At 41.4% G+C, this 26,727-nt stretch overlaps 1 protein-coding gene across 1 annotated transcript in view; it reads left to right on the top strand.

The window, feature by feature from the left end:
• Window positions 1-21,171: 21,171 nt before the first annotated feature.
• Window positions 21,172-26,727, top strand: part of LOC146816613 (cysteine-rich venom protein TEL1-like) — a 216,788-nt gene continuing 211,232 nt past the window's right edge. Inside the window, exon 1 of the mRNA XM_085610488.1 lies at window positions 21,172-21,249. Within this exon, the coding sequence (XP_085466614.1) occupies window positions 21,243-21,249 (7 nt within the window). The 5' untranslated portion in view covers window positions 21,172-21,242. The remainder of the gene's footprint in view (window positions 21,250-26,727) is intronic.

The following is a 26,727-nucleotide window of genomic DNA, read 5'->3' on the forward strand; positions in this document are numbered from 1 at the left end:
AATGCACTCTTGTTACCCCTTTCCTCCTCCCTATCTTTATTCACTAATATCTCCAGTATTATATTCCTTTAAAGTAGAACCTTGTGTAGTGTCAGGGGTTTCTTCATGGAAAAATGTGTTTACTGTTGGAAAAATGGAAAGGATTAAAAAAAAGATACTGCACACATCTGGTGAGGTTTGCAATTGCACATCTGTGCACTCTGTACAGTTGTCCATGCGGAAAGCATGCATGTCTGTGAAATGTAAGAAATTCACAAAAGTTCCTAATAGTCAGACATTTTTACTAGTGCGCGGTAAGTAACCTTTGTACATAGATGTCTGGGCTCATTTTGTGCATTTGGCCCATGGTTTCCAGATTTGGGGAGGCTTGGGTAAATGGCCTCTTGTTGATCGACTGCCTTAGATAGAACTGCAAGGAAAACCTGCTACATCGGAGGAGAAACTGCATGTTCTAGAAACCTATATTCATAATAGGAAACATTTTGATTACATTTCATGGTTTTTCATAATCAGAGAAAGTGAATGCTTCCTGCTGCCCCATCCATCTCGCTCCCAAGTCGCCCATGGCCTCCAACGCTATTGCAGCCCCCAAAAAAGCACCTTACTGATCCAGACTTTCAACATTGCTGCCCTTTTTCTTAAGCAGTCCAGGACAGAGTCTCATCCCTTTCCTGCCCTTCCACCTCATTCTCGTCATACACACACACAAACACATGGACAGTGGAACAGGACAGTACAGCATCTGAGGCAGAGAGACACTGACAAAGCGACAATGAGACATTAACATGGACGGCGGTCCATGATGCATGGACACACAGACAGAGAGACATGGAACCTGATACATGGACAATGAGACATGAACATGGACATGGATCAGGGTGCATAAACACACAGACAGGAAGACACGGAACCTGACACGTGGACAATTAGTCATGAACTTGGACATGGATGCAGAAAGACACATACTCTGACACATGGACTCTAGGGTCAGAGAGGCACTGACAATGAAAGGTGAACTTGGACGTCGGTCCAGGGTGCATGGACACACAGACAGAGAGACACGGACTCTGACACATTGACAATGATGCATGTTTTCTGGTTTTAGGAAAGTTCAGGTTTTGAGACAGAGTTAGAGGAGCTCTGGCATAGTGAACTATGAACATTGACTCAAGGAGACAAGCATGGAACTGGGAGAGTGAAAGAATTACAGGAACATTATGCATCTAACCATATATAAGGGAGGGAGCAAAATGGACACTGGGCTACTAGAATAATGGCATGAACATTGGCAATAGGAGACAAAGATACTGATACAGAGTCTCAGTCAATGGAGCAGACCCAACCTCTAGGGTGGACCAACCTCTAGGCTAGACCAACCTCTAGTCTAGATCTACTAGAGCCACCATCTTCGGATCATTTATCAATTTCATGAAGTTCAAAATGTTGAAGTCTGCTTGTGCACTTATAAATTAAAGCACCTCAAGATAAAGCTGTTTTAATCATTAAGTTAAAGAAACCATTACGTTAAAGAAACCTTCCTTAGACCCTGCTCTCTCAGAAAACCTGAGACCTATATCTCTGCTACCCTATGCTGCTAAAATCGCAGAGAAACATTTTAACAGTCAACTGTCCATGTTTCTGGAAGAGAGACATTATCTCCGTGAAATCCAGGTATATAGTACCAAGTCGGCCCTTCTTCTTGCCTCAGAGGCCCTGAAAACTGCAGCCGATGAGGGAAGAGCTACTGCACTGATCCTTCTGGATCTGAGTACTGCTTCTGACACGGTCTCCCACGGCACTTCTGATGGAATGGCTGGGGGAGGCCGGGGTCGGTGGAGGGATATGGGAGTGGATTAAACATTTTCTGGAGAATTCATCCTTTCAGGTTCTACAACATTCTTTTAAATCCAGAGTCTGTTCTCTGTCTCAAGGGGTTCCTCAGGGTTGGGCTCTCAGCCCTACCCTATTTAATATCCACATGCGCCCCTTGGCAGATATTGTGTTGAGACACGGGTTAAAACTGGTGTCATATGCCGATGACACACAGTTGATTGTTACCCTGGAGCAAAAGGAGGCAGGAACAGCCTCTGATTTCAAGATTTGCCTGGGGAAGCTTGCCAACTGGATGAAGTTCATCTGTCTGCAGCTGAATGCGGGAAAGACGGAGGTGATGGTAGTTGGTAAGCAGCCCTCTCTATGGTCACATTTGTGGTGGTCCGAGGAGCTGGGACCTACTCCGACCCCTAAGGCTAAAGTCAAGAATCTGGGAGTATGGTTTGATGACACCCTCTCCTATTCAGAGCAGATATCAGTTGTGGCTGGTGCCTGCTTTGGCATTCTTAAAATGCTGCAAAAAATCCTGAACTTACTTCCATTAGATGCCAAATGAACCATTGTACAGGCCCTTGTCACTTCCCGTCTAGATTATTGCAACATCCTGTACTTAGGGGTGACCACAAAAAATATGAACATCCTGCAGAAGGTTCAGAATGCTGCAGCTCGGTTAATTTTAAATATTCCTAGGCGGGCCTCGTGGAGAAGGCCTTGAGGAAATTACACTGGCCCCCCATACAGGCTAGAGTCACCTTTAAGGCCTTGTGTTTTGGCCACAGGATTTTCAATAAGAAATGTCCTAGCTTTTTGCACCCCCTTCTTCCCGCATATAGACCTGTAGGTCCTTGGGCACGGCAAAGATGATTGTGCCTAAGGTGCGGAAGGTACCGGCTGGTGGGAGCTCTTTTGGCATCCTTGCGGCTAAGGCCTGGAATGACCTACCTGCTGACTTACGGACGTGCCCGTTTGAGACCTTGTTCCCCCCAAAAATTAAAACGTTGCTCTTCCAGCACCCCCCTGGTGGCCGAAATTAGGCCTCTGTAGCTGTTCCTCGGGGGACTTAGGCTGTAGGGAGGGTGGGTGGTCAGGCCAGCTGTCAAGGCATAGTTGGTGTTCTAGCACGGGGACACTCCGTTGGAGTAACCAGGCGCTCTATAAGCTGAAAAATAATAATAAGTTCACTAATGGAGGAATGCCCCAGATCAGAAATGTTGCTTTGTGCTTAGGAAGTACACAGCCTGTACAATTTTCTATTCGCTTCATACATCACTACATGAGGGAAACATATGGATCATGGTCTATCTACTTGACTGTCACGTTCTTGTGAGCAAGCAATACAAAAAAGAAATCACCATTCTCTGTAAGCCAGTGGAAGAGATGAGAAGCAATCCGCAACTTGTTGCTGACTCTGGGGCCATATTATAGCTCTTGAGCACTGTCCCACTCTATTCTGTGGTGCACACTTGAGTGGTTGTGGTGAGAAAAAGAGAGGGACAGTGAGCCACATCAAAGCAAATGCTCTGTCTCCCCTGCAGTCACAAACACATGCCTGCACTGAGAACAGTTGATGAATTAAACCTGAACTGGCTGTTTGAAGTCACTGATTCACTTTTCACTGTGCAGGTGGAAGCTCAGTCACCATTTATAAGGGTGTCAGATATTCCCCCTGATGGCAGGTGTAGAGTGGCCACACTTGGACATCTAGGAGGTCTCTAGGACCCCATACATACAGTTAGTAGGGGCATCCTTGGGTGGATCAACTGTGCACCACCTCTATGTTGGGCACACTGAGTATGGTGGTGCACTGTGAGTATACCACCTGACCGCTTCTGCATCTGCCTCTGTAATACTGTTTTGGCTCAAGGTATTTTCTCATTTCCATGGGGCCACATCCCATGCATATGATGGAATGTCCTCTTGAGACTGCTGAAGTGCACATCTAGCTTTGACTCAATTTGTACTAGAAAAAGAGCTTCTCAAGCATTTGCAGACCCTTTTTTAATGCCAAATTTTGCCTGGGGATGCATCTGCCTGTTACACACTCTGGGGAACTTCTAACATACCACCCTTGTCATGGGTAGAGTCTGTAAATATTTCTCAGATCAAACTTTCTCTATAAGTAAAAGCAGGGCATGTTTACACATTTGGAATGTGTATTTTCCTCATGTGAGAAATTGGGTTGTTGGTTGACTGAGCTGTGAGGCCTGGTCAAGCAGAAGCCACAATCCCTTGCAGAGTGAATTATAAAAAGTCACTAAATGATCCTATGTTTAACCCGAGGTTTCTTGGCATAAAATGGCAGGCAGTCTTAACTTAGAGGAAATGTGTAAAGTACTTATGTAGCACACAAACAGTAATAAAATGAAAACACAACACAAGAAAAATAGCAAACCAATTTAAAAAAAGAAATTACGGTTTAGTAAAATATTTGACACAAAAACAACAAACCCAGAGGTATGGATTTTTTAAGTTTGAGGTTCAAAAGGGCGCCTAAAAGATTAAAGCGCCAGCCACAGTGATCTAGATGTGCAAGAGTGGGTCAAAGTCAAAAGTTAAAGCAAACTATGATTGTATACAAGAAGTAGATTGGGCCCAGCCAGCGCTTACCTTCGGACTTAGGACATTTCTGAAGAAAAATGTCTGAGAATGTAAAGTTCAGTGGGGCAAGACTGCAGGAGGTGTCTGATGAGGGACCGGTTTCTTTGGATTGCCTTGAGTCAAAACTGCAGTGAAGATTTCTACATTCAGACTTAGTCTATGAAATGGATGTCGAAAAACTCCAGGAGGGCGAGGCAGAAGGCTGTAGCCGAAGACAATCCCATGAGCTTGGATATCACTTTGCGAAGGATGGCTGAAATGTATTTGCTGCTGCAGAAAAGAACATAATGGGAGAAGCCGCAAAATCATTCCGAAAGGCAATGCACGTCAGGTGGATTTGACAAGTAGGTTGGTCTCGCTCTCTTCCTGGTTCTCAGAGCACTTTTTGGCCTAATTTTGTCTAAGCCCCCAGTTTTGTAAAAAGTCCATCTGAGCACCTTTAGCACCACAACTCACTCACTCAGGCTGAGTCCAGGTGCAGGTTCAAGATGGTGAGAGCCTGTTATTTCCCTGTGGCTCTGAAAGGTGGTCAGCAAACTATCTCTTGGAGTCACTGCTGGTAGCCCTTGGTGCAGTGCTCAACAGCCGAGCTGGCCTGTAATGGTTCCAGGCAGACTCCAGGCAGCACAACAGGACTTCAAGGTACAGCAGCAGTCTAGCAAAGTGCACAACAGGTCACAGTAGCAGGCAGTCCTCTGATTGTCCTTCCGCGGGTCCAGTAATGAACTAAAGAGTGAGTCTGAAGTTTCAGTTTTTATACTCTTGTGCCCTCCTTCTGGCAGGTGGGAAAAATCTCTGGAAAGGTTATTTGAGGTGCGTGGAACTTTCTGAGTCCCCTTCTCTGGCTCAAGCTGGCTGCAGTGACAATACAGTGTCATTAAGCCATTTGTGTGGAGGCAGAGCACAAGCTAATCAGGTTTAAGTGGGGCTGTGCTTAGCTCTGCCCCCCATCCTGCCAGCAGATGGCACATTGATGCACACCTAATCTCTCTATAGTGTGACAGTCTGAGAGCAATTCACAAAGTCTAACTGCCAATTACTCCCAGCCATGTGAGCCAGGTCAGACTCCAGGAACAAAAGGGCTAAGGGCAAGAAAATGGCAACTTTATAAAAGTGACATTTCCAAAATTGCAATGAAAAATCAGAATATACTATTAAAGATGGTTTATTATTTCAATTTGATAGGTACCAGACATGATATATTGACATCTTCTCATTTAGAAATCACAGCTTATTAAATCTCATAAGAAATCCCCAATGTTATCCTATGGGAGGGGAAGGCTTCAGAGTAGTGAAAAACTATTATTTGAGTTTCTCTCTGCTGATACATGCAAAACGTGAGAGTACGTGTCCAACCTTTCAATTACGCGGTGTGTTTCCCTATGGACTACCTAGGGATGATTCATATGTAATAAAAGGGAAGTTTAAGGCTTGGCAAGGGGTTTAAATGGCAAGTCGACATGGCAGTGTGCTACTACATTCCGGCTGCAATGGCAAGCCTGGAACATGTGGCAAGCCTGGGACGTGATTTAGGGTGCTACTTAAGTGAGTGGCACACAAAGTGTTCCAGGCCCACTAATAGTGTTTAATTTGCAAGTCCTAGGTTTATGGTATATCAATCTGCCAGGGTCTTATAGGTAAATTAAATCTGCACATTGTGTATCTGGCAATCAAACCATGTTTAGGGGAGGAAGCATACGCACTTTACCACTGGTTAGCAGTGGTAAAGTACACAGAGTCTTAAGACCAAAAAAACAAATTCAGCAGAAACTGGAGGGAAAAGGCTAAATGTTTGGGGGTGACCCTACAGAGAGGGCAAGGTCCAACACCTGTTCACCATACTAAGGTAATAAAGAAGAATCAGACATTATTTATCAATTAAATAGTTTTATACATGTAGGCATACATCAGTGGAGAAAGTGAGTTTTTTTTTTAACTCCAAACAACATATAGGAATGGGGAAAGCCAGTAATGAAGTATACCACTGCAAAAGATAAAACCTTTGTCCTGCAATCTCAGAATACTCAAAAACGAGGGGAACTAGATAACGTGCAAGAGGTATTAGCTAGCAGATATTCTGTACTGGATTTTATGTGACACATTAAACCTTGGCAGATGTGGTACCATTGGATAATGTAGTCCAGTCACACTCCGATGACACAGTATAAGCCAAGGAGCACGTGAATTTCCACAACAATAAGCCATTTCCAATAAACGTTCTGGAGACGATGAACCTGGAACATGTATTACATCCTATACACCGTGTTGTATAATCCTTGCTGCTGTCACATTCGCAGAACTATAATTATTTGGTGATTATGCTCCAGCGTGGAGTGCAAAATCCCTCCCTACCGTCACGGACCAAAGATCTCACATACACACACTATCCATACATTCGCTGGTGGGGCCCATAACACCAACATTCACTCACCATCAGTCCGTGCGGGAGGCGATTATCCTTCCAAGCGCTGGAAATGAGAGAGGGAAAATTACCACAGTCTATCCTAATGAGCTACAAATCTACACAACCTTCTAATACTCATTAGGCCCTAAACTTCACCTTTAGTATTCCTCTCATAAAACGGATCAGTTAGTTGTAGGTTTAAGTGACTTTCTAATTCTCTAATGAACCTTTTTATCAACACATTTCAAATGAATAAACAACCCAACTCATTTCTGTAGATGTTCAATATCTAATTTATATTAATATTGCAAATTAAATCATTCATTTGATCAAGTTGCCATTCATATTTACCTATTCTGGCTATGTCGTCCTCTATGTCAAATCTGGCAGTCTCGCAAATCTATGCCCATCGATTTTAGTAGGTTCAGTTCATCAGGAGTTTGGGCATTAATTCAGTCCGTCAAAGATTCAGGCTAACAGCTGTCCTGCAGTGTCACCGTCCTCTCCGTCAGCATAACGTCAGGAAATCGAGAAAGAGAAAGGCCAGAAACGAACCCGCCTACTACCTCTCTATTCTACCATAATTTATAGTAAAATCAATATCAAATGTATCAAAGTTTTGGGCATCCGAGTTCGCTGATTGGACAATCAGGGATCATCCTTTTAAGTTCTCACAAAAGTGTCTTTTGGGTTATGACCCTTGTCAGTTCCGGTTCACACAACAGTCTTTGTTCGGAATATTTGGACGACATCCCAGGTACATGTTCATCTGGGGTCAGGTCCAGGCCACTGTGTATCTGTTGTCAGCGCAGGCGCACTTCACCCAAGCCTTGCTCAGCGTTGGCAGTCGGGTTAGGCATCAAAGGCAGCCATATTTCGATAGGCCATAATGGTCAATTTAAGCAAAGAAACACAAAAACGTAATTAATACATAGAAATGACTAATCAAATGTTATTCCCTCGCTAACACCCATATGTGTGTGTATTTATCTAGCAAAAGCAACACTCAGTGCGGTTTATACTTACTAAAATAAAGCACGAATCACAAATACATCACAAAAGCGACATATATCATGCAATATTCTAATTATTTATCATTAATATGCATACAAAATTTAGTTCACGTATTTAATTAAGCCATGCAGATGCAAATCCCACGTGTAATTCATACGTTAGTAAGATTGGTAAATATTTTCCACATCACTCCAATCCATTAATTCAAATATAATTAATTAATTAATCGTATTAATAAAATAACATGCAAAATGGGGTGGGTATACAAAATTTAGCATAACCCGCTCCAGCAATCACCCCTTTGGTGATTTTATCACCATACCACCCAAAATTTTGTTCTGTCTTACGGTATCTTTAAAATGTTTTCTTGCTCTTAATCATAGTTCATTTTCACCTACGTCTTCTCTTTTTACTGATTCATACATACTCTCCTTCCCCTCCTCCAATTCTATTTCCTCAATTTCTCGTTCATGTTTCTTATCTTTTCTTTTTGAATTTTTGCTTTTTATTCTTTTCTTATTTTTCTTGTGTCTACAACACATACAACCTAATCTTATCACTAAAATTATGCAAATTACACATGTTAATGGAAACAATATTTTACCTATGAAAGTACTACCTATTTTTACTAAGAAATCTTTAATAGCAGCTATTTTCTTTTCAATTCTTTCCCAAACACCTTCAACCTCCAGTGGTGCAAGTTCATCAAGCAATTCAGTAATATTCTTAATGTAAGTTTTCAGATCTTTGCTTTTGTCAGGAATGTAAGTACAACAATGTTGAACTTTCAGCATTCCACAGACTCCACCCTCTTTTGCCAATAATATATCAAGGGCAAGTCGATTTTGCATTATCCTAGCACGCATGGCAACCATTTCAGTGTTAACCAATAAAAATCCTCCAGCGGTGCTTGTTGACAAGCGATCCACTACTGCTGATAATTTTCTAATTTTGTTTGCATTCAGAGTTATTCCCACTGCTGGTATCAATGCCTGCAAAATGTCACCTACAATTTCTGCCCAAGATTCTCTCTTGGTTCTTGCTAAATGATTACTTAAACTATGTACACCATCTTCTCCTCTATCCATATGAAAGATTTTCGGTAAGACCAGGCCTGCGTAACATGTGCCATACCAATGGTCTGGCAAACGATAATATGCCCTGTTCCCACGAATAAAATATAATCCAGGAAAGACTGGATCTCTTCCACCTTTAAATCCCCATCCACCCATGATTCGATATGTATCATGGCACTCACTATTACCTAGAAAATAATTATCATACACAGTTTGATTCCTTCGAATGCAAAACTTCCCTTTCTGAGGCCAATCTAAAGCTATAGTTGGACTAGCTTCTCCCTTTAAATGTTTTTCTTTCTCTATATCCCAGACTGTTTTCTCCACCTTTCCTTCTGCTGCTTTTCTTTGCATTTTCAATCTTCTTTCCTCTACCATGTCTAGGAATGTCTTTTCCTACTTCTTCAAACTGCATGTTAGATTGTTTCTAAAAATATACTCTAATGTTAGTTCCTTAGTTTCTAAGAAGAATTCGCCTAATACCTTAGCAGGCTTCACTTTGTTCAATTTATTATAAGAAGGCACTTGCGCAAAAATGTTATCTACACCTGAAAAATAATATTCTAATTTCCCTGTCTCATAAAATAAACTAGCTATTACACTACATGTTATTCCATACGTTGCTGGAAGGTGATGATACGTCACTCCCTCAGAAACAGATGCAGGTAACTGCATACATACGTAGCAGCCCCATACGTCCATTGTCTTTACATATTCATACAATAATTTTGAAAACACATTATTAGAAAAATCTGTTATTGACCTGTCTTTATGCAAATAATTATTATCTATTCTAGTTGGAACTACCTTTGGAATTTTCCCTATATTAGTTTTGTTCTCACTATGTCCTTCTAATGTATCTATAGTGGCCTTAAAAGAAATGACAAGAGTAAGAATGCTCCATAAAAGCATTAATCTTCCTGTACAACAACAACACATTTTACACCATCTTTTCATGAATGTACATCTACCTTTACTACTTTCTATGTTAGCCATCTTTGTTAAAATGGACTGTGTCTTTTGACTTAGCCTCTTTTACTTCACAACTAGTTTTTCTAACCTAAGGTTCTAACACCTATTTGGTTCTACCAGTCTCTATCTTTTGATTTAATATCTTGTTTTCTTCATCAATAGTTTTCTTAACTTATTCAGTTTGGCATCTCATCGTTCTTCACTTTCCTCTCGTCATCCAAATATGGATTTTCCTGAACTTCCGTTTCTTCTTCTCCAATGTCGGACAAGAGAACTCTCAGGATTTCCGATTCTATTTCATCCTCAACCACTTTCAGTACAGCCTCCTCTGGATTTCCTTGACTATCTGCCTCTTCTCCCTTTTCAGGCAGAGCCACGTACATCCATTCTGGTGACTTATACTTCTGGTTAGGTTTCCTTGTTCTTCTACTCTCTTTGTCTTCAATTAATTCGTCTTCTTTTGATTCTTCTTGACTTGTCACTTCATTCACCTGTTCCGCTCTCGGTGAATTCACTTGTGTCAGTCGGTATCTCAGTTTCCTTATTTTATTGGGCCAAACATCATCTCTTGCAACTCTTTTTACTTTGCTCCCTTTGTCATTCTTTTCATTCCTTAGTCAAGAAAAAACCTCCTTGTCACCAACACATTCAAACCAACACACCTTTCGTACCAAGGGGATGAGGATGGACAGCAACAGCATAAAAACCAATAAGAAGAAATAAATCAGATAAATTTATTAAACATAGTATAAAATAATATACAGATACAAACGATGTACAGAGTCAAATAGTTAATAATGGAACAAAGACAGTGTCATCATATCAATATATAGATATTAAAAAGCAGTCAATCTGATCAAAGATAAGAGAGACCTATACAATAGTACACAACACAACATTTAAAATTGGGAACAACATAAAAGGAAAAAATTATAATAATAATCCTATTGACTTAAGGAAAACACCAAATCAAGAAGTTTATCGATTGTGACCCAGATTAATGTCCTTTTCGAATATATGTCACACAAACCAATATTCATAGATTTTGAGTGGTTTCCTTTTTTAAAAAGCATTGATGCTTTTAAAAAAGGAAACCACTCAAAATCTATGAATATTGGTTTGTGTGACATATATTCGAAAAGGACATTAATCTGGGTCACAATCGATAAACTTCTTGATTTGGTGTTTTCCTTAAGTCAATAGGATTATTATTAGAATTTTTTCCTTTTATGTTGTTCCCAATTTTAAATGTTGTGTTGTGTACTATTGTATAGGTCTCTCTTATCTTTGATCAGATTGACTGCTTTTTAATATCTATATATTGATATCATAACACTGTCTTTGTTCCATTATTAACTATTTGACTCTGTACATCGTTTGTATCTGTATATTATTTTATACTATGTTTAATAAATTTATCTGATTTATTTCTTCTTATTGGTTTTTATGCTGTTGCTGTCCATCCTCATCCCCTTGGTACGAAAGGTGTGTTGGTTTGAATGTGTTGGTGACAAGGAGGTTTTTTCTTGACTAAGGTCATATTTGGTGCCCCTCTCCTTTGTCATAGGGGTCCCTCTCCGTTTTTTTGAAATTCTTTTCATTCCTCCAAGCTCTCTTTCTTAGAACTCAACCTTCAGGTATTTCATTTTCACTCTCTTCAGACTCTGTCTCAACTTGCTTTGTCTTTTCAGTGACTTCTTCTTCCACCACTTGGTTTGTTTTCCCTACTTCTGTCCCTCCTCGGATCTCCGACACGCAATCTTCCTGCTGGCTACTTGTCCCTTCACCTAACTGGATGTTGCAGTTCCCTACACTTCCTCTGGGGTCTTCTGCAGAAATCTGTCCCTCTCTCTCTGTACCTGTCCCTTGTTCACTTAAATGTGTTACTTCAGGTGGAATTTCTCTCAGTCTCTCATCCGGTACTTCCTTTTCACGAATTTCTTCCTGTGTTATTTCTAAGAACCCTGTGCTTCTTGCTTGTTTCCAGAATCGCTGGATTCAGAAATCTGTGATCTTCTTCTCAGAGAGCTACTTCTGGGGACTAAAGCTGAACACTGTTCTGTTTCCCCCCTTTCAGAGTTTCCTCGTGTCTTTGACCCTTCGTCATCTTACTCAGCACTTGATTCTGAATCATCAAAGTATTCTTTTCCTGTGCTGTCCACCGGATTTGGAATTCTCAATGTATGACTTGCATGGATCCAGTTTTTCAGTCCAGCACATTTCACAGCTGTGGTCGTGGTCAGAATGACTTGACGTGGTTTTCCCCACCTTGGAACCAAACAATTTCTTCTTCTGTGGACCTTTATCCTTACCCAATCACCTGGGCTCAGATCATGGGCTTGCTTCTTTTCAAGTGTGGTGGCATCTGGTCCAACCTGATGAAACACAGAATGAACTGCGTCAGCCAGGCCTCTACAGTATTCCAACACCATGTCATCAGTTATTGTCATCAGCTTGTTGATTGGTATAAACACGTCTCATAGCACGTCCCATGATCATTTCATGAGAACTCAATCCTGTACTTCGGTCTGGAATTGACCTTATTGTCATGAGTACTAGAGGCAAGACATCAGGCCATTTCATACCTGTGGCAAAACATATTTTCCCTATTCTATTTTTGATAGTACCATTCATCTGTCAACCACACCAGAAGCCTCTGGTCGGTAGGCACAATGTAGTTTTTGTTGTACATTCAATGCTTCACAAATTAATCCTACAATGTCATTACGGAAATGTCCTCCTCGGTCTGACTCAATTGTCACTGGGAACCCGAACCTGGGGATGAACCCTCTCAGCAGTAGCTTAGCTACGGTCAACCCTTCAATTCTTCTTGTTGGGAATGCTTCCACCCACCTGGAGAATAGGCAGACCACAACCAAAACATACCTCAGTCTGTTACAGGGAGGCATCTCAATGAAATCTACTTGCATTCTGGTGAAAGGCCCTCCTTCTCGACCTATTGTTCCCAGACTCACTACTGTCTTCCTTACAGGATTGTACTGCTGACATATTAAGCATCTCTGACAAAGACTTTCTGCTACAAGTCTGAATTTTGCATTGTACCAGGTCTGCTTAAATGACCTGATCATGGCATCTCTCCCAATATGTCCCTGGCCATAATAGATCCGTGCCATGGTAGACATCATGCTATCAGGCATAACTGGTCTTCCATCTCGATAGACCCACACATGATCCTTTTCCCTTGGGGCACATCCTGCCTTTACCCACTGTCTCATTTCCTCATCTCCTGCCTCATCCTGCAATTGTCTTACCTCTTCCCAAGTTCTCACAATGTTAGTGAACATCAATGAGCAAGAAGACATTTCTCTTTCCTTAGCCCGATTGACCGAATTCGGATTTTGTGCACAATACTGCGCCATGTCGTTAGCATACCTATTCCCGGTGGCCATATAATGACCACCTTGACTATGTGCAGCACATTTTACAACAGCCAATTGTTTAGGCAACTGTATCGCCTCAAGCAACTTTCCAACCACTTCTGCATTCTTAATGGGAGTTCCACTCGAGTTCAGGAAACCTCTTTGTAGCCATAGTTGGCCGAAGTCGTGGACGACTCCAAAGCCATACTGGCTGTCAGTTATCACAGTCACTCTCACACTCTTCCCAATTTTGCATGCTCTAATCAAAGCTACAAGTTCTGCTACCTGGGCTGATTTCACTCCTTTCAAATATGATGCTTCTATTACTGCTGCGACTGTGCATACTGCATACGCTGCACTCAGCACTCCTTCATCTGTTCTCAAACATGACCCATCAACGAACATCACAAAATCACTTTCTGGCAAAGGTACATCTTTTAAATCTGGTCGTTTTTTTTTTACAAAAATCAAGTACATCCAGACAATCATGATCCACTTCATCTCTCACTTCCACAATTTCAGCATCAGGCAACAACGTTGCAGGATTCACATTCACACATCTTGCAAGACTCACATTAGTTACACCCAATATGACCTTTTCATACTTAGTCAGCCGACTGTGTGTCATATTTTGAGTACGACTCCTTGTCAACAGAATTGCTACATTATGGGGTACAACACTTTCAATGGATATCCCATCACAATTCCTTCACTCTGCTCCAAACTTCGACATGTTGCAGCCACCGCTTTCAAACATCCAGGTAAACCTACAGCTACTGGATCTAGCATTGATGAAAAATATGCAATTGGTCTTCTCATTTTTCCATGTTACTGGGTCAACACAGAAAGTGCACATCCATTTCTCTCACTGCAATACAACTCAAATTCTTTTTCATAGTCAGGCATACCTAATGCAGGTGCTTCACACAAACCATCTCTCAATTGTCTAAATGCTGCTAATTCTTCTTTGTTTAATTCAAGGGGATCTTTTACATCACTTCTCGTTAATCACACCAAAGGCTTTGCGATCAAGGAGAAGTTACCTATCCACTGACGACAGTACCCAACCATTCTCAAAAACATTCTCACTTCTCTTTGCGTCATGGGAGCTCTCATTCCTTTTATTATTCTAATTCTGTGTATTGTTATTTTCCTTAGTCCTTTCTCAATGTTGTGTCCCAGATACTGTACTTCCTTCTTGCAAAACTGTAATTTTGCTGGTGACACTTTAAGTCCTCCATCTGCCAAATGATTCAGCAAGGCTATTGTATCTACCTCACAGGCTTCGCGTGTTTTTGACGCTACCAAAAGGTCGTCAATATACTGGACCAGTACAGAGCTTTCAGGCATTTCTAGACTCTCCAAAGACTTCTTTAATAGCTGATTGAATATTGAAGGGCTTTCTGTATACCCCTATGGGATTCGGCACCATGCCAAAATACGCTCACCAAAACGAAATGCAAACATTTGCTGACTGTCATGGTGCAATGGGATGGAAAAGAAAGCATGACACAGATCAATCACTGTGTACCATTCTGCATCATGGGGAATCTGATATAAAATCACTGATGGATTTGGTACAATGGGAAAACATGATACCACAATTTTATTCACCTTTCTCAGATCTTGCACTATCCTGAATTTCCCATTAGGCTTTTTCAGTCCCATTATCGGTGAATTACATGGGCTACTCATTATTTCTCTCAAAAATCCTTGCCTGATCATTTTCTCCCAATTAAGGAGTTTCACCTTCAATTATTTCAGGTGTCAATCTGTACTATGGAACATTTGGATATGTTAATCCTTCTTTTACAGTTATTTTAACTGGATCGACATTTCTCATTAGTCCTACATCTTCTCCAGTGAAATCCCAAACTTCTGCTTTTACAGATTTTCTCAGTTCTTTGGGTAATTCATCAGGGTTGAATACACCATATGTTTCAGTAACTTCACTTTCTCCATTGGCTAGGGTCATCTTATACAATACATCATCATCTGGTGTTTCAAAAGCTATTCCATCCGGAGTACAAAATATAGTGCAATTCATTTTGCACAACAGGTCCCTACCTAATAAATTCACAGGACTGGAGTCACACACCACAAAGCGGTGCATTTCTGAAAATTTCCCTATGCTAACTTTCACTGGTTCTGTAAGGTATGTCTTAATCTGTCTGTTGGACACACCAACTACTTGGATCATTTCATCCGAGAGAGGAAGATTCTTAACATCAGCTGATCTAACAGTTGATCGAGTAGCGCCAGTATCCACTAGGAAAGTAATATTTTCATCATTAACCCTCCCATCTACAAAAGGTCTGTCTGGTCTACTTCTAGAGTTGCGCCAAGTACGCACTCTTCTTCCTTCCTTCGGCACCGTCAATAGCTCTCTTCTGCGTCACTCTCATCGCGTCGCAGCCCATACTGCGAGACAACGCTAGCGCGTGGCAGCTTATTTACCTGTTCTTCATTGTAGAATCCCGATTCACTACTATACTTCTGTGTGTTTCTGCTCTGTGGAAAAGGCGGTTTTGGCACCTGATTCTGTGGGGAAACAACTTGCTGCTGTTGCTGCAGTTGACCACTCCCCTCATGCTGCACCTGTGTGTTCAATGATGGATTTTCATTGTTAGTATTCGGGGGAAACTTACACTCAGATTTCCAATGCCCTATCCTGCCGCAATTATGACACGGAAATTTCTTTTTAGCTTCTTCAATGTTCGCTTTGTACTTCCCATTATTACATTTTGGCGTTGTCCCTGCTTGTTCCATCAATTGTGCTTCCTGTCTCTCCGCTACCTTCACCTGTGCCCACATTGCCTTCTCCTTTAACTTCCGCTGTTTTGCTTCAATTTCATCACTGAAGTATTTAGCATGTCTCAATATTTCATCTATTTTCTTGTTTTGCCAATCTACCGTATGCTGTTTTATCATCTCACCAATTTCTGGTTGTAAACCATATACAAATCTGTATACAAAATGGCTCAAATTCTTTTCACTCAGATTCTCATCTCTGCTAAACTGCTTAAAAGCTTGTATTAGCCTCTCGTAGTATGCATGCACTGATTCTTTACTTTCCTGGTGTGTTCGATCAATTTTTACCCAGTCTGTCTCATTAGGGGGCACTTTATTTTCCAGAAATACCATAACCTGCTCATATTTCTTCATTACCTCTGGGTCTGGTGCTCCTGTTTTAGGATTCCTAGGATATTCCTTGGTTGGCCAATTTATCATCAGCTTGCACTCTGACCATAGATGTGCTGGTACGATTATGTCAAATAGGCTATTCAAATCAATCCATAGTACTTTAGACAATTTCACAAATCTGTCTACCTGTCTGTACCACTCGACAGGCTTTTCGCGTAGTCAAGGGAAGTCATTCGTAAAAGACAAAATATCCTGTCTCGTCCATGGAACATGTACATATCCTCCTCCTGGAATCTCTCTCATAGGGCATTCTGTCACTACCTTCTCCTTTTCTCTTACAGGAAAAGCTGATAATGTCTTATCTGAGGCATCATCTCGTTTTCTACACCACCTGCTTCTCCATTTATCCACGTCTCCCCATTTTCTCAACAAAATGATTATGTCCTTAATTTGACCTATTCGGCCTGTGGTGTTCATATTCTCTATGTCCTTTTCAGTGAATTCTACTCGATATGGTTTCTGTAAGGCTTTTACTTTTTCTAAATCAATACCCATTTCATTTGCTACTTCTTCTAACCTTTCATGCAAATTTTTCTCTCTCCAGGTCACACTTTTGCACAAAAATAATAGTTCTTCATCCTGATAGGTTTTCAATTTTTCTGTCGGGATAGTCCCTACGATTAATTCTTCCAATACCATTCGTAACTTGGCCACATCAATTGATTGGGATTCTTTGTCTTTCCTCTGCAAGCTTCTCAATCATTCACTTAACTCGTCTGTTGATGGTCCTACTGGTTTTTCTATACTCCCGTGTCCAAAATCTTTTTGTGTTTCTGGCACTGTCTCTATCATTGTCATTCATCTTTCTGCAAAATTCTGATCTACAAATGGATTATTTGTAAAATTTGGTTCCATTATACTCATAGTCTGCCTCCATGGGTTCTCATTCTGACTCACTCCTGGTTGTTCTACAGGTTTATTACCTCTGTAAGGGACTGTCAAACAATGCTCATTGTCCTTCTGTTTGTCAAAAATAGGCATTACTGGACCTATCGTTACGGGAACAGTTACCGCTTCTAGATTCTTAGTTAATTCTCTTATTTTCTCAGTTAATTCCAGGGTTGTTTTCGCTAATTCTACAGAATTTTCTCCATCTGTTCTTCCTTCTGACCTTCTTTTCTACTTCCCTGGTAACACTGTTTTTACTCAAACTCTGGGATTCTGGTTCCGATTTTATAATTCGCATCGTTTCTTTCATTGGGGCACTTGGAGTCAACATTTCTGGTTCAGGTCGATACGGTGGTGGATTTTTATAGAACATATCATCAAGAACATCATCCACAGACTCATGTGCTCCATACCCTCTTGACTCCATATTATGCCTTTTTTCTACACACGTTCGTCCTTCATTCTCTCCTACAGTTCTTACAGGGAACACACCCTCAGTCATACTCGCATCTCGCCATCTTTTCATTCGATCGCCATGCATTTCATGTCCGTATGGTCTTCCAAACCAGTACCTATATCTTTTACCACTTCTTTGTCTTTCTCGTTCATGCATTTTGTCTTCCCATTCCGTCAAAGCCTCAAACTGTGTCGGTCTAGGTCTTGGTTCCAAATTCATCATCCTTTCCCTCAAATTTCTTAAAACAGCCAAATTAAATGAACCATGCTCTGGAAAAGCTAATACTCCGTTATCCTTGGTATATCTCACCCAGTTATCCAACCAAATACAAGTATGGTACCCATATTTCGCAATCATTAAGGATGCAGGGGTTTTCGGTGGAGGAAGTAACTGTCCTTCCCTAGTCTTAACTGGTTTGTCCTTCTTAAACCACTTCTTGATTCTCCCTAACCAAGTTTTCTTTTCTTTCTCTGGTGGGTCGTAATACATTTTCTTGTCTTTCTGGTATCACTAGTCTCTTTTAACTATACCGCTAGTCTGTCCAATCACTGCGTGACTCACACTAACGCACCAATTCTGAGCGTCCACGTCACTGTCACAGTCCTCAAATCCCAGCACGACTCACACTAACGCACCAATAAGCAGCATCTACGTCACCCTGTTTTCCTTCAATCCTAGCGCGGCGTACACTAGCGCACCAATCTGGGGCGTTTCACAGTTCTGACCAACTGTCCAATCCCAGAGCGGTCGTTTTGATGTCAGCAGCCGCTGCGGCAGCTCCTGCTCCTGCTTCTGTCTACCCCTCCTTTACAAATCCGCTCAATAAGTTTTTGTTTCAATTTCTACACTTCTGTTAGTAACAACATAAAAACATCTCCATTGTCCGCTTCGCTAATCAAAGAACAGGAAAAAGACCTTTCTCACGAGAATTCCGTCTTTCCCGAGAGCAGCACTTACCTCTGCCCTACTGCCGAATAATTACTTCCGTTAATAAAGTAGCACATCCTTCTACTTCACCCTTCTAACAAGCATTAGCTAATTGTTTCTCTAGCATTTAAGACACATAGTTGGAGACCCAATGCTCCTGAGAAATAAACCTAGAGTTTCGCAATCAACCCAAATGCCTTTACATTCGCACTCGTTCATACAAGAAAAATGTAATACATTCACACAGAATCCTGTCTTTCCCGAGAACAGCGAACAGTCTGTCCTACTACAGAATTGTAACATACGTTAACAAAGCAGCGCTTACCTCTCCTTTGTCCTTCTAACAAGCTCAGAGAGTACCTATTACCTTTCCAGTGATAAACATTATCGGAATGCCAGTTGGATCCCTGGTACCTAAGACCAGAACTTCGCAGGTAACCTTCGCTATCATACACGCTTCTCTCACACTATAAATGTCTCTAATGGCAACACACGACGATGCCACCGAATCGAACCCAGACAATGCGCCATGCAACTTCAATTGTCACACATTTCCCCTGTGTACCTACAGGGCAACAACAATTCCGTCTACGGAACCGTTACAAACTTCCGACTTCCTACATCCCAGAAGCCGTGCAAACAACATATAACTCAACGTAACTCAACATAGAGTGTTAGTACATAAATCAATACCAATCAATAACCAAAATCAATAAGCAATGTACAAGCAATAATCACTAAACCAAAACAATAACAAACCATCATCCTGCTACCAGAAAACTGCTCCAGCACGGAGTGCAAAATCCCTCCCTACCGTCACGGACCAAAGATCTCACATACACACACTATCCATACATTCGCTGGTGGGGCCCATAACACCAACATTCACTCACCATCAGTCCGTGCGGGAGGCGATTATCCTTCCAAGCGCTGGAAATGAGAGAGGGAAAATTACCACAATCTACCCTAATGAGCTACAAATCTACACATCCTTCTAATACTCTTTAGGCCCTAAACTTCACCTTTAGTATTCCTCTCATAAAACGGGACGGATCAGTTAGTTGTAGGTTTAAGTGACTTTCTAATTCTCTAATGAACCTTTTTATCAACACATTTCAAATGAATAAACAACCCAACTCATTTCTGTAGATGTTCAAAATCAAATTTATATTAATATTGCAAATTAAATCATTCATTTGATCAAGTTGCCATTCATATTTACCTATTCTGGCTATGTCGTCCTCTATGTCAAATCTGGCAGTCTCGCAAATCTATGCCCATCGATTTTAGTAGATTCAGTTCATCAGGAGTTTGGGCATTAATTCAGTCCGTCAAAGATTCAGGCTAACAGCTGTCCTGCAGTGTCACCGTCCTCTCCGTCAGCATAACGTCAGGAAATTGAGAAAGGCCAGAAACGAACCCGCCTACCACCTCTCTATTCTACCATAATTTATAGTAAAATCAATATCAAATGTATCAAAGTTTTGGGCATCCGAGTTCGCTGATTGGACAATCAGGGATCATCCTTTTAAGTTCTCACGAAAGTGTTTTTTGGGTTATGACCCTTGTCAGTTCCGGTTCACACAACAGTCTTTGCTCGGAATATTTGGACGATGTCCCAGGCTGTCCCTGGAAGGTACATGTTCATCTGGGGTCAGGTCCAGGCCACTGTGTATCTGTTGTCAGCGCAGGCGCACTTCACCCAAGCCTTGTTCAGCGTTGGCAGTCGGGTTAGGCACCAAAGGCAACCATCTTTCGATAGGCCATAATGGTCAACTTAAGCAAAGAAAAACAAAAACGTAATTAATACATAGAAATGACTAATCAAATGTTATTCCCTTGCTAACACCCATATGTGTGTGTATTTATCTAGCAAAAACAACACTCAGTGCGGTTTATACTTACTAAAATAAAGCCCGAATCACAAATACATCACAAAAGCGACATATATCATGCAATATTCTAATTGTTTATCATTAATATGCGTACGAAATTTAGTTCACGTATTTAATTAAGCCATGCAGATGCAAATCCCACATGTAATTCATACATTAGTAAGATTGGTAAATATTTTCCACATCACTCCAATCCATTAATTCAATTATAATTAATTAATTAATCTTCTTAATAAAATAACATGCAAAATGGGGTGGGTATACAAAATTTAGCATAACCCGCTCCAGCAATTACTCATAGTACAACGACACTCAGGATTCACTGTTACAATGCACGTTTCACCAATAGCTGGAGGGGATCTCATTATAGAAAGGTGAACAGCTTGCCAAGTATGTATCACGAGTTTACTGTTATCTTTCTATGGATCATTTCTATTCAATGCTAATTAAGTGAACAGGAAGTCGTGCATGGACGGCAGGTGTGTGTGTGTGTGTGTATATATATACTTGCATCTGAGCTTGCCTCTGTCACAGAGCACAGGAACCTTTGTCTCCCTCGATCTCACCAGGCATCTTCTTCAAACGTGGTTAACAATGAAAGGTAGGAGACATTTTTGTTGTCAACTTTTACTAATTCAATGCATTTTTGGTTTGGTTGTAGGCTTTAGAAGTGTTATTGAAATGTATATTTTATTTAACGTTTATTGCCTAAGGTAGAAACATTGGAATTATTACTAAACAAGCAAATATCATATTCCATAACCCACTTCCTATGGTGTGGGAAGCCTTTGGTATACAAAACCTCTTTTTCTTCTGCTCCCACCTTACTACATATGATGGCAGATTTCATTCTTAGTTCTCCTATACTTATGTATATCGATTTATCATTATGGTTTTGTGAGAATTTTTTGTAAACCTTATACGAATTATTTTGCCATCTACTTGTAATGATTGTATTTCAATATGTCATATTCTGGTATTGTATGTCTTATAACGATATGTTTATGCACTTAATAAAATACTTTGAACACTAAAAACTCATACTCTTTCAAAAAATGCCATTACTATTGTGGGGCGGCACCAGCAAATATAAAGCATGCATTGGCAAAGCTAGTAGGTCTGGGCGTATGCAGCATTAGCATATTAGGACAAGAAATACAGGAGGGAGTCAGCAGAAGGACATAGACATTACTTATGTTGTAAGGTAGACCGTCATGAAGTTCAATGCGAGCACTTGAGTGGAGGTGGAAGGATGCACAGCAACACCCAATAGCGTTGGGTGAGAGATGAAAACAGTCCTGGACTGAAGTAAGAAGTGAGAGACAACATCGTAAGATAATTGTTGAAAGTGGCTGGTCAGAGGAAGCCAATGGTTGAGAGCGGTGCACCCTAGTCCACTCTATGTATATTTCTAGCATCATGTCTGATTGACAGCTGCACTGTCAAAACCCAGAAGAAATAAGCTAAATTGCAAAAGGGCGTCTACAGATTATTGGAATCATAGGCTACACATTTTACTTTCCATTCAACAAATGTTTTAGAATGTTGTTAAATTCAATCCCTTGTGAAGTTGATGCATGGACTCAGAAAGGGGATAATCAAAGATTATGACTAAAGAAACTGAGGGCTGAACATTAATTGGGGTGAACGTTTATCTGCGAAGGTAGGCTATTTATTTAATTAGAGGAAAACTGTATGTAAGAATGACATTTTCAGAGACTGCCAAAGTATGAACTGTGAGAGTAATTCATTCTATGACTCAGCCAAGGGCAAGGGTGTTGTTTAATCTATTGAATTTACTTTTGGCAAAGTTCTACAAACCACATTTGTGCCATGTGGGGGTGCTTTAAGGTGTTGCTTCACACAACGAGGATAACCACTGGAATTGTTGCAGCAGAAGGCAGGCGTGGGCGATGCCTAGGTTCTAATGGATTGTCTCATCCTCTTTGTGATGATAAATAACACTTGTTGTTGGGGAGAGACAGCATCCTGGTACTTGTATGTAGCCAGCAGATACTATCTTTGGAAACTGACATGATGACTGCTGGCAGTGAATGGGGCCATAGCCTTGGGATTTGGCTCTGCATAGTCACAGGTTATTTGCAACCTTGCATGTCAGTAGGCAAGCTAATTGAAATGTGTTGTGAGTTCTTCAGAAAGTTGATTTCTAGTCTCAGAAGATTTTTAGAGCCCAATAAGTAAAGGGATCTGGCCTTAGTCACATGCAGATGGTGTGTGGGTTCACCTTTGCATCTGGAGTACTGATATTAGAGTAATGAAATAAAAGAGTTATCACAGCATTGGGACATGCAGTTTGTGGTTAAGGCAGCGAGTGCTCATATGGATCATATTCCATCCACACACTAAGAATCTCAGAACAGCCATTGAAGTTCATTGTGCAGCATAGCTGATGTTGGGGACCAAGAGTTATGTGTATGGGTGTGTGAAATCATGAATTTAATGTTCTAGTATTTCTTATTAAAAAGTGAGTGTATGCCTTGTGTTAAAAAGGCACGCAAGATATGTACAGAGCAACTTGCTCAGGTGGAAATATTTCCTGCTTAAACCGTACTCATGTAAACATTTTCTACTCAACCATTGACGTTTTTAAACTGCAATTTAACTTTTCAAAATAAACCATTTTGGTAGGTCTAAACATTCCCTTAGAATATAATTAAGTTACTCGTAAGTAGGCTGTACTGCCCATAAGGCAAGTGCATAGTATTTAAAAGTAGGAGATGTAGAAACTTTGTTACATGCAGTGGCGGCTGGCATGACTCGTGAGTGTCGGGGTGGGCGCGGGGAGGTGAGGGGAGGGAGGTTTGCGGTGGGGCGGGCGTGCAGGGTTGGATTAAAAAAAGAAACTTAGTTTGAGGCCGGGTCCCGCATCTCTGCTCCTGCTCTCCTTCATCTGACTCCAGTAACAGAAAGCAGGCAGCCCGGCTCCCTCCTCAAAGCCAATCACAACGCTGCAATGCAGCATTATTATTGGTCTGAGCACCATGAGATGGCGCTCAGCCATGTTCTGGAGGGGTGGGCATGTTCTACATGCAGGCTGTAATACAGCCTGCATTGAGTACGGGGAAAATGGGCATGACTGGTTTGGGCAGCCCGGGAGAGCCGACCAAACATTGATTGCACACCTAGGAGTGGGCAAACAACTCCTCCCCTACTCCAAGAGCAAAGCAGCCCTGACAACCCGCCCTCCCGCAAAGCAGCAGGGCACAAAGCATAACATGATAATAACTCTAAGTTATTATCATTTTATTTTTGTACTTGGTACTGCCTAAAAGCAGTGGGACAATGCTTCTCCGCCATAGCAGAGGAGTCACCACTGATGGTTACACGCCCTTACTGTTGTGGTGTAGTTCCTATTTCCCTTATAGGCTCTGCGCATTGGAATAATATACACTATAGTCACTAGAAACTTCTCGAATAAACAAGAAGGGAGTAGTTTCTGACAACCGCATAAACATGACAACTTTGTTTTCCTTAGAATCGGAGCGTGTCTCAGAATCGTGGAAACAATAAATAACAGTTTCACTCAGTCAATCGTGCATGCTTAGTTTCTTCAGAGTTACACAGAAATAGATAGACGGGCGTTTCAATAAAAGGATTTATTGAACAGTCTTGTTTCTTGTGTAAGAGATATGAGCTGTTACAATCATCAGACAGTAAGCAAGATATAATACGCACACCGTAAGCAGTAAGAAGAAATAATACTGCATTTGCATTGTCATTTAGCTATGACATATATTCATATATACATAAATAAATAACATAGGCTAAAAAGTGAATACTCGTCTGATCCTTCTAAATAGTTCTACCCCAGTGTACCTAACCTAAGTGTAGTACAGGGTAAGAAGTAGGTGCTGTTTTCTATAGTATGGTATATACTAAGTTTATATGCCGAGAGTCCCTCTAGGTTCAAATCAGCACCATACCTTAGAATGAGAGAGGTGGGAATCTTTTTCCGAATCTCAAACTCCAACACCCCGCGAAGGGAGTCAGAACACTGAAAGCTTGATTCTCTGCGAGCAGGGATGACAGCGTCTGGTCAGTGCGTCAGGCGGGAACTCGAATTTTTAACGAACTTGCCGTGGCGAGCTATATTGAGCTGTGTAGGCGAGTCGAACCGAGCCGTGCTTGCCATGGTAAGGGAAGGTATATTTATACCTGGAATGTGCTTAGGAATGATTGCATTGACGTAAAGTCGGGCAGAGGAAGACGTCATGAATGAACCCCTAAGGAATAGTAGTTCATGCATAATAGATGAGTTCTTGGAGAAATCAATAATCCTAGCTAGGGAAAGTCCCGATGGCTTAAGGGTCTGGTTTCTAAGAACTCGTTGTGACATGGGATGGACGGATGTAGGTGACCATGCCTGTATTTGGATAGCATGGCGAATGCCTAAATAAGGACTGGGATTCTATGCCTAAATCAGGGCAATGCGAATCGTGCCTATATAAGGACATGATTCAGGGAAATCTATGTACGGGCATCTAAATCAAAACACAACACTGTGACTATGTCCTAATAGCTCTTTTCACTGTAGTAAAGCTGATTGTTTCATAGGAAACACTGGGCTGCAATATTAAATTTGATAATGCTTGTGTACATCACATGTAATATTGGAGAACATGAGCTATATGCAAGAATGTAAAAAAATCACGAAATTAATTTTGTGGGATTCTCGTGAAAATGTAATATGGTGCATGCCTCCAACTCAAAAGTCATGCAAGATATATAAGGGAACTGGCTTGTGTCAGAAATGTCTTCCCAGCACATTTTCTACATAAATTTGTCTCATGTGAGACATGTTCTTCTCAAACTAAAAGTAACAAGAACCTGTGAAATTGGGGGAATTTTGTGCATTCTACTTTATTTGACATTGTTTCGGGGCTGTAGTATTACGTACACGCCTAGTTTTATGCACAGGTATGTAAAGTGCCCCAACATTTTTTCCTAGATTTACGAATACATAAAGCAAAACAACCTGACCAAAGTGCTGTATTTTCACATTTATTTGTGAAGGAAAACATACACTTTTTCGGATTCTAAACCAGTTAGTGACTTTAACATCTCAAATGATTTTTTGAGCGCCACAGATGAAGTTACGATAAATTGTAACGGCAGATTGCAGATGACGTCACATTTAGTTCCACATTACAAGTGAGTCAGAGCGTCACCGACCGCCCAGACGATTCAGAGTGACGCGGTGCTCCCTCTCTGAAATTCAAAAGGTGTAAGAATGCCGGGGATGACTTTACCGCGTGCATTAGAAACCCGCATGCATTTCTGTCACTATCTCCCGATTTAAACTGGTGCTACTGGGAATCTTAAAATCGGTAATTTGGGCCCAGGTACTCCCCGCCCTCCCAATTACCAGTCCTCTGTCAAAGGAACTGCAGTTCTCATGCAACTGAGTGTAACTCTCCGTATAACATACACGTTACTGTAATGAGGTTAGCAGTCTAGTAGTTGGAGGGCGGAGCGAGTAGGGTGAGGGGAAGAGGAGGAGTCAAGATAGGAAGAGGCAGTTAGTGTAGGGACAAGGTAGAGACAAGAGGCAAAGAAATAAAGTTCCTGATAAACCACTAAAAGTGTCTGTGGTTCTTTGTAGCACGATGCTACAACTGGCGACGAGGGTGGGATGAACAAGCCCACACCATTCACGGAGCCCCGGAGTTGGTGAAGAACCGGACCTGCCTGAAGTGACTGATCACCTCGCAGCTTGATTCACGCTGGATGCGTGTAATCCGGATACCACCAGTGAGTACAGAAGTCGGGAGCCCACCCCGACCCTGCCTTGTGCCCCCGAGTGAAGAAAGAGGTGCCTCGACGTTGGAGACGCTGTCTCCGAAAGCCTGCTAACAAGCGCTGTTGAGCGCGGTGAAAGGTGAGCTGGAAGCTCATTGTTGCCGGCTAATCTCACGCCCGATGCGTGAGCTTTGGCATGCTCGGTGCGAAGAAAAAGCGGGAAGCTGCAGAATAAGGCGGGAGCCCACCCCGACCTCACCTGATAGCTGTCGCCGTCGTGAATGAGCAGAGCCTGGAGGGTGCCACCCTTGAAGAGGCC

This window comes from Triturus cristatus, chromosome 6, assembly GCF_964204655.1.
Source record: "Triturus cristatus chromosome 6, aTriCri1.1, whole genome shotgun sequence".
Lineage (NCBI taxonomy): Eukaryota > Metazoa > Chordata > Amphibia > Caudata > Salamandridae > Triturus > Triturus cristatus.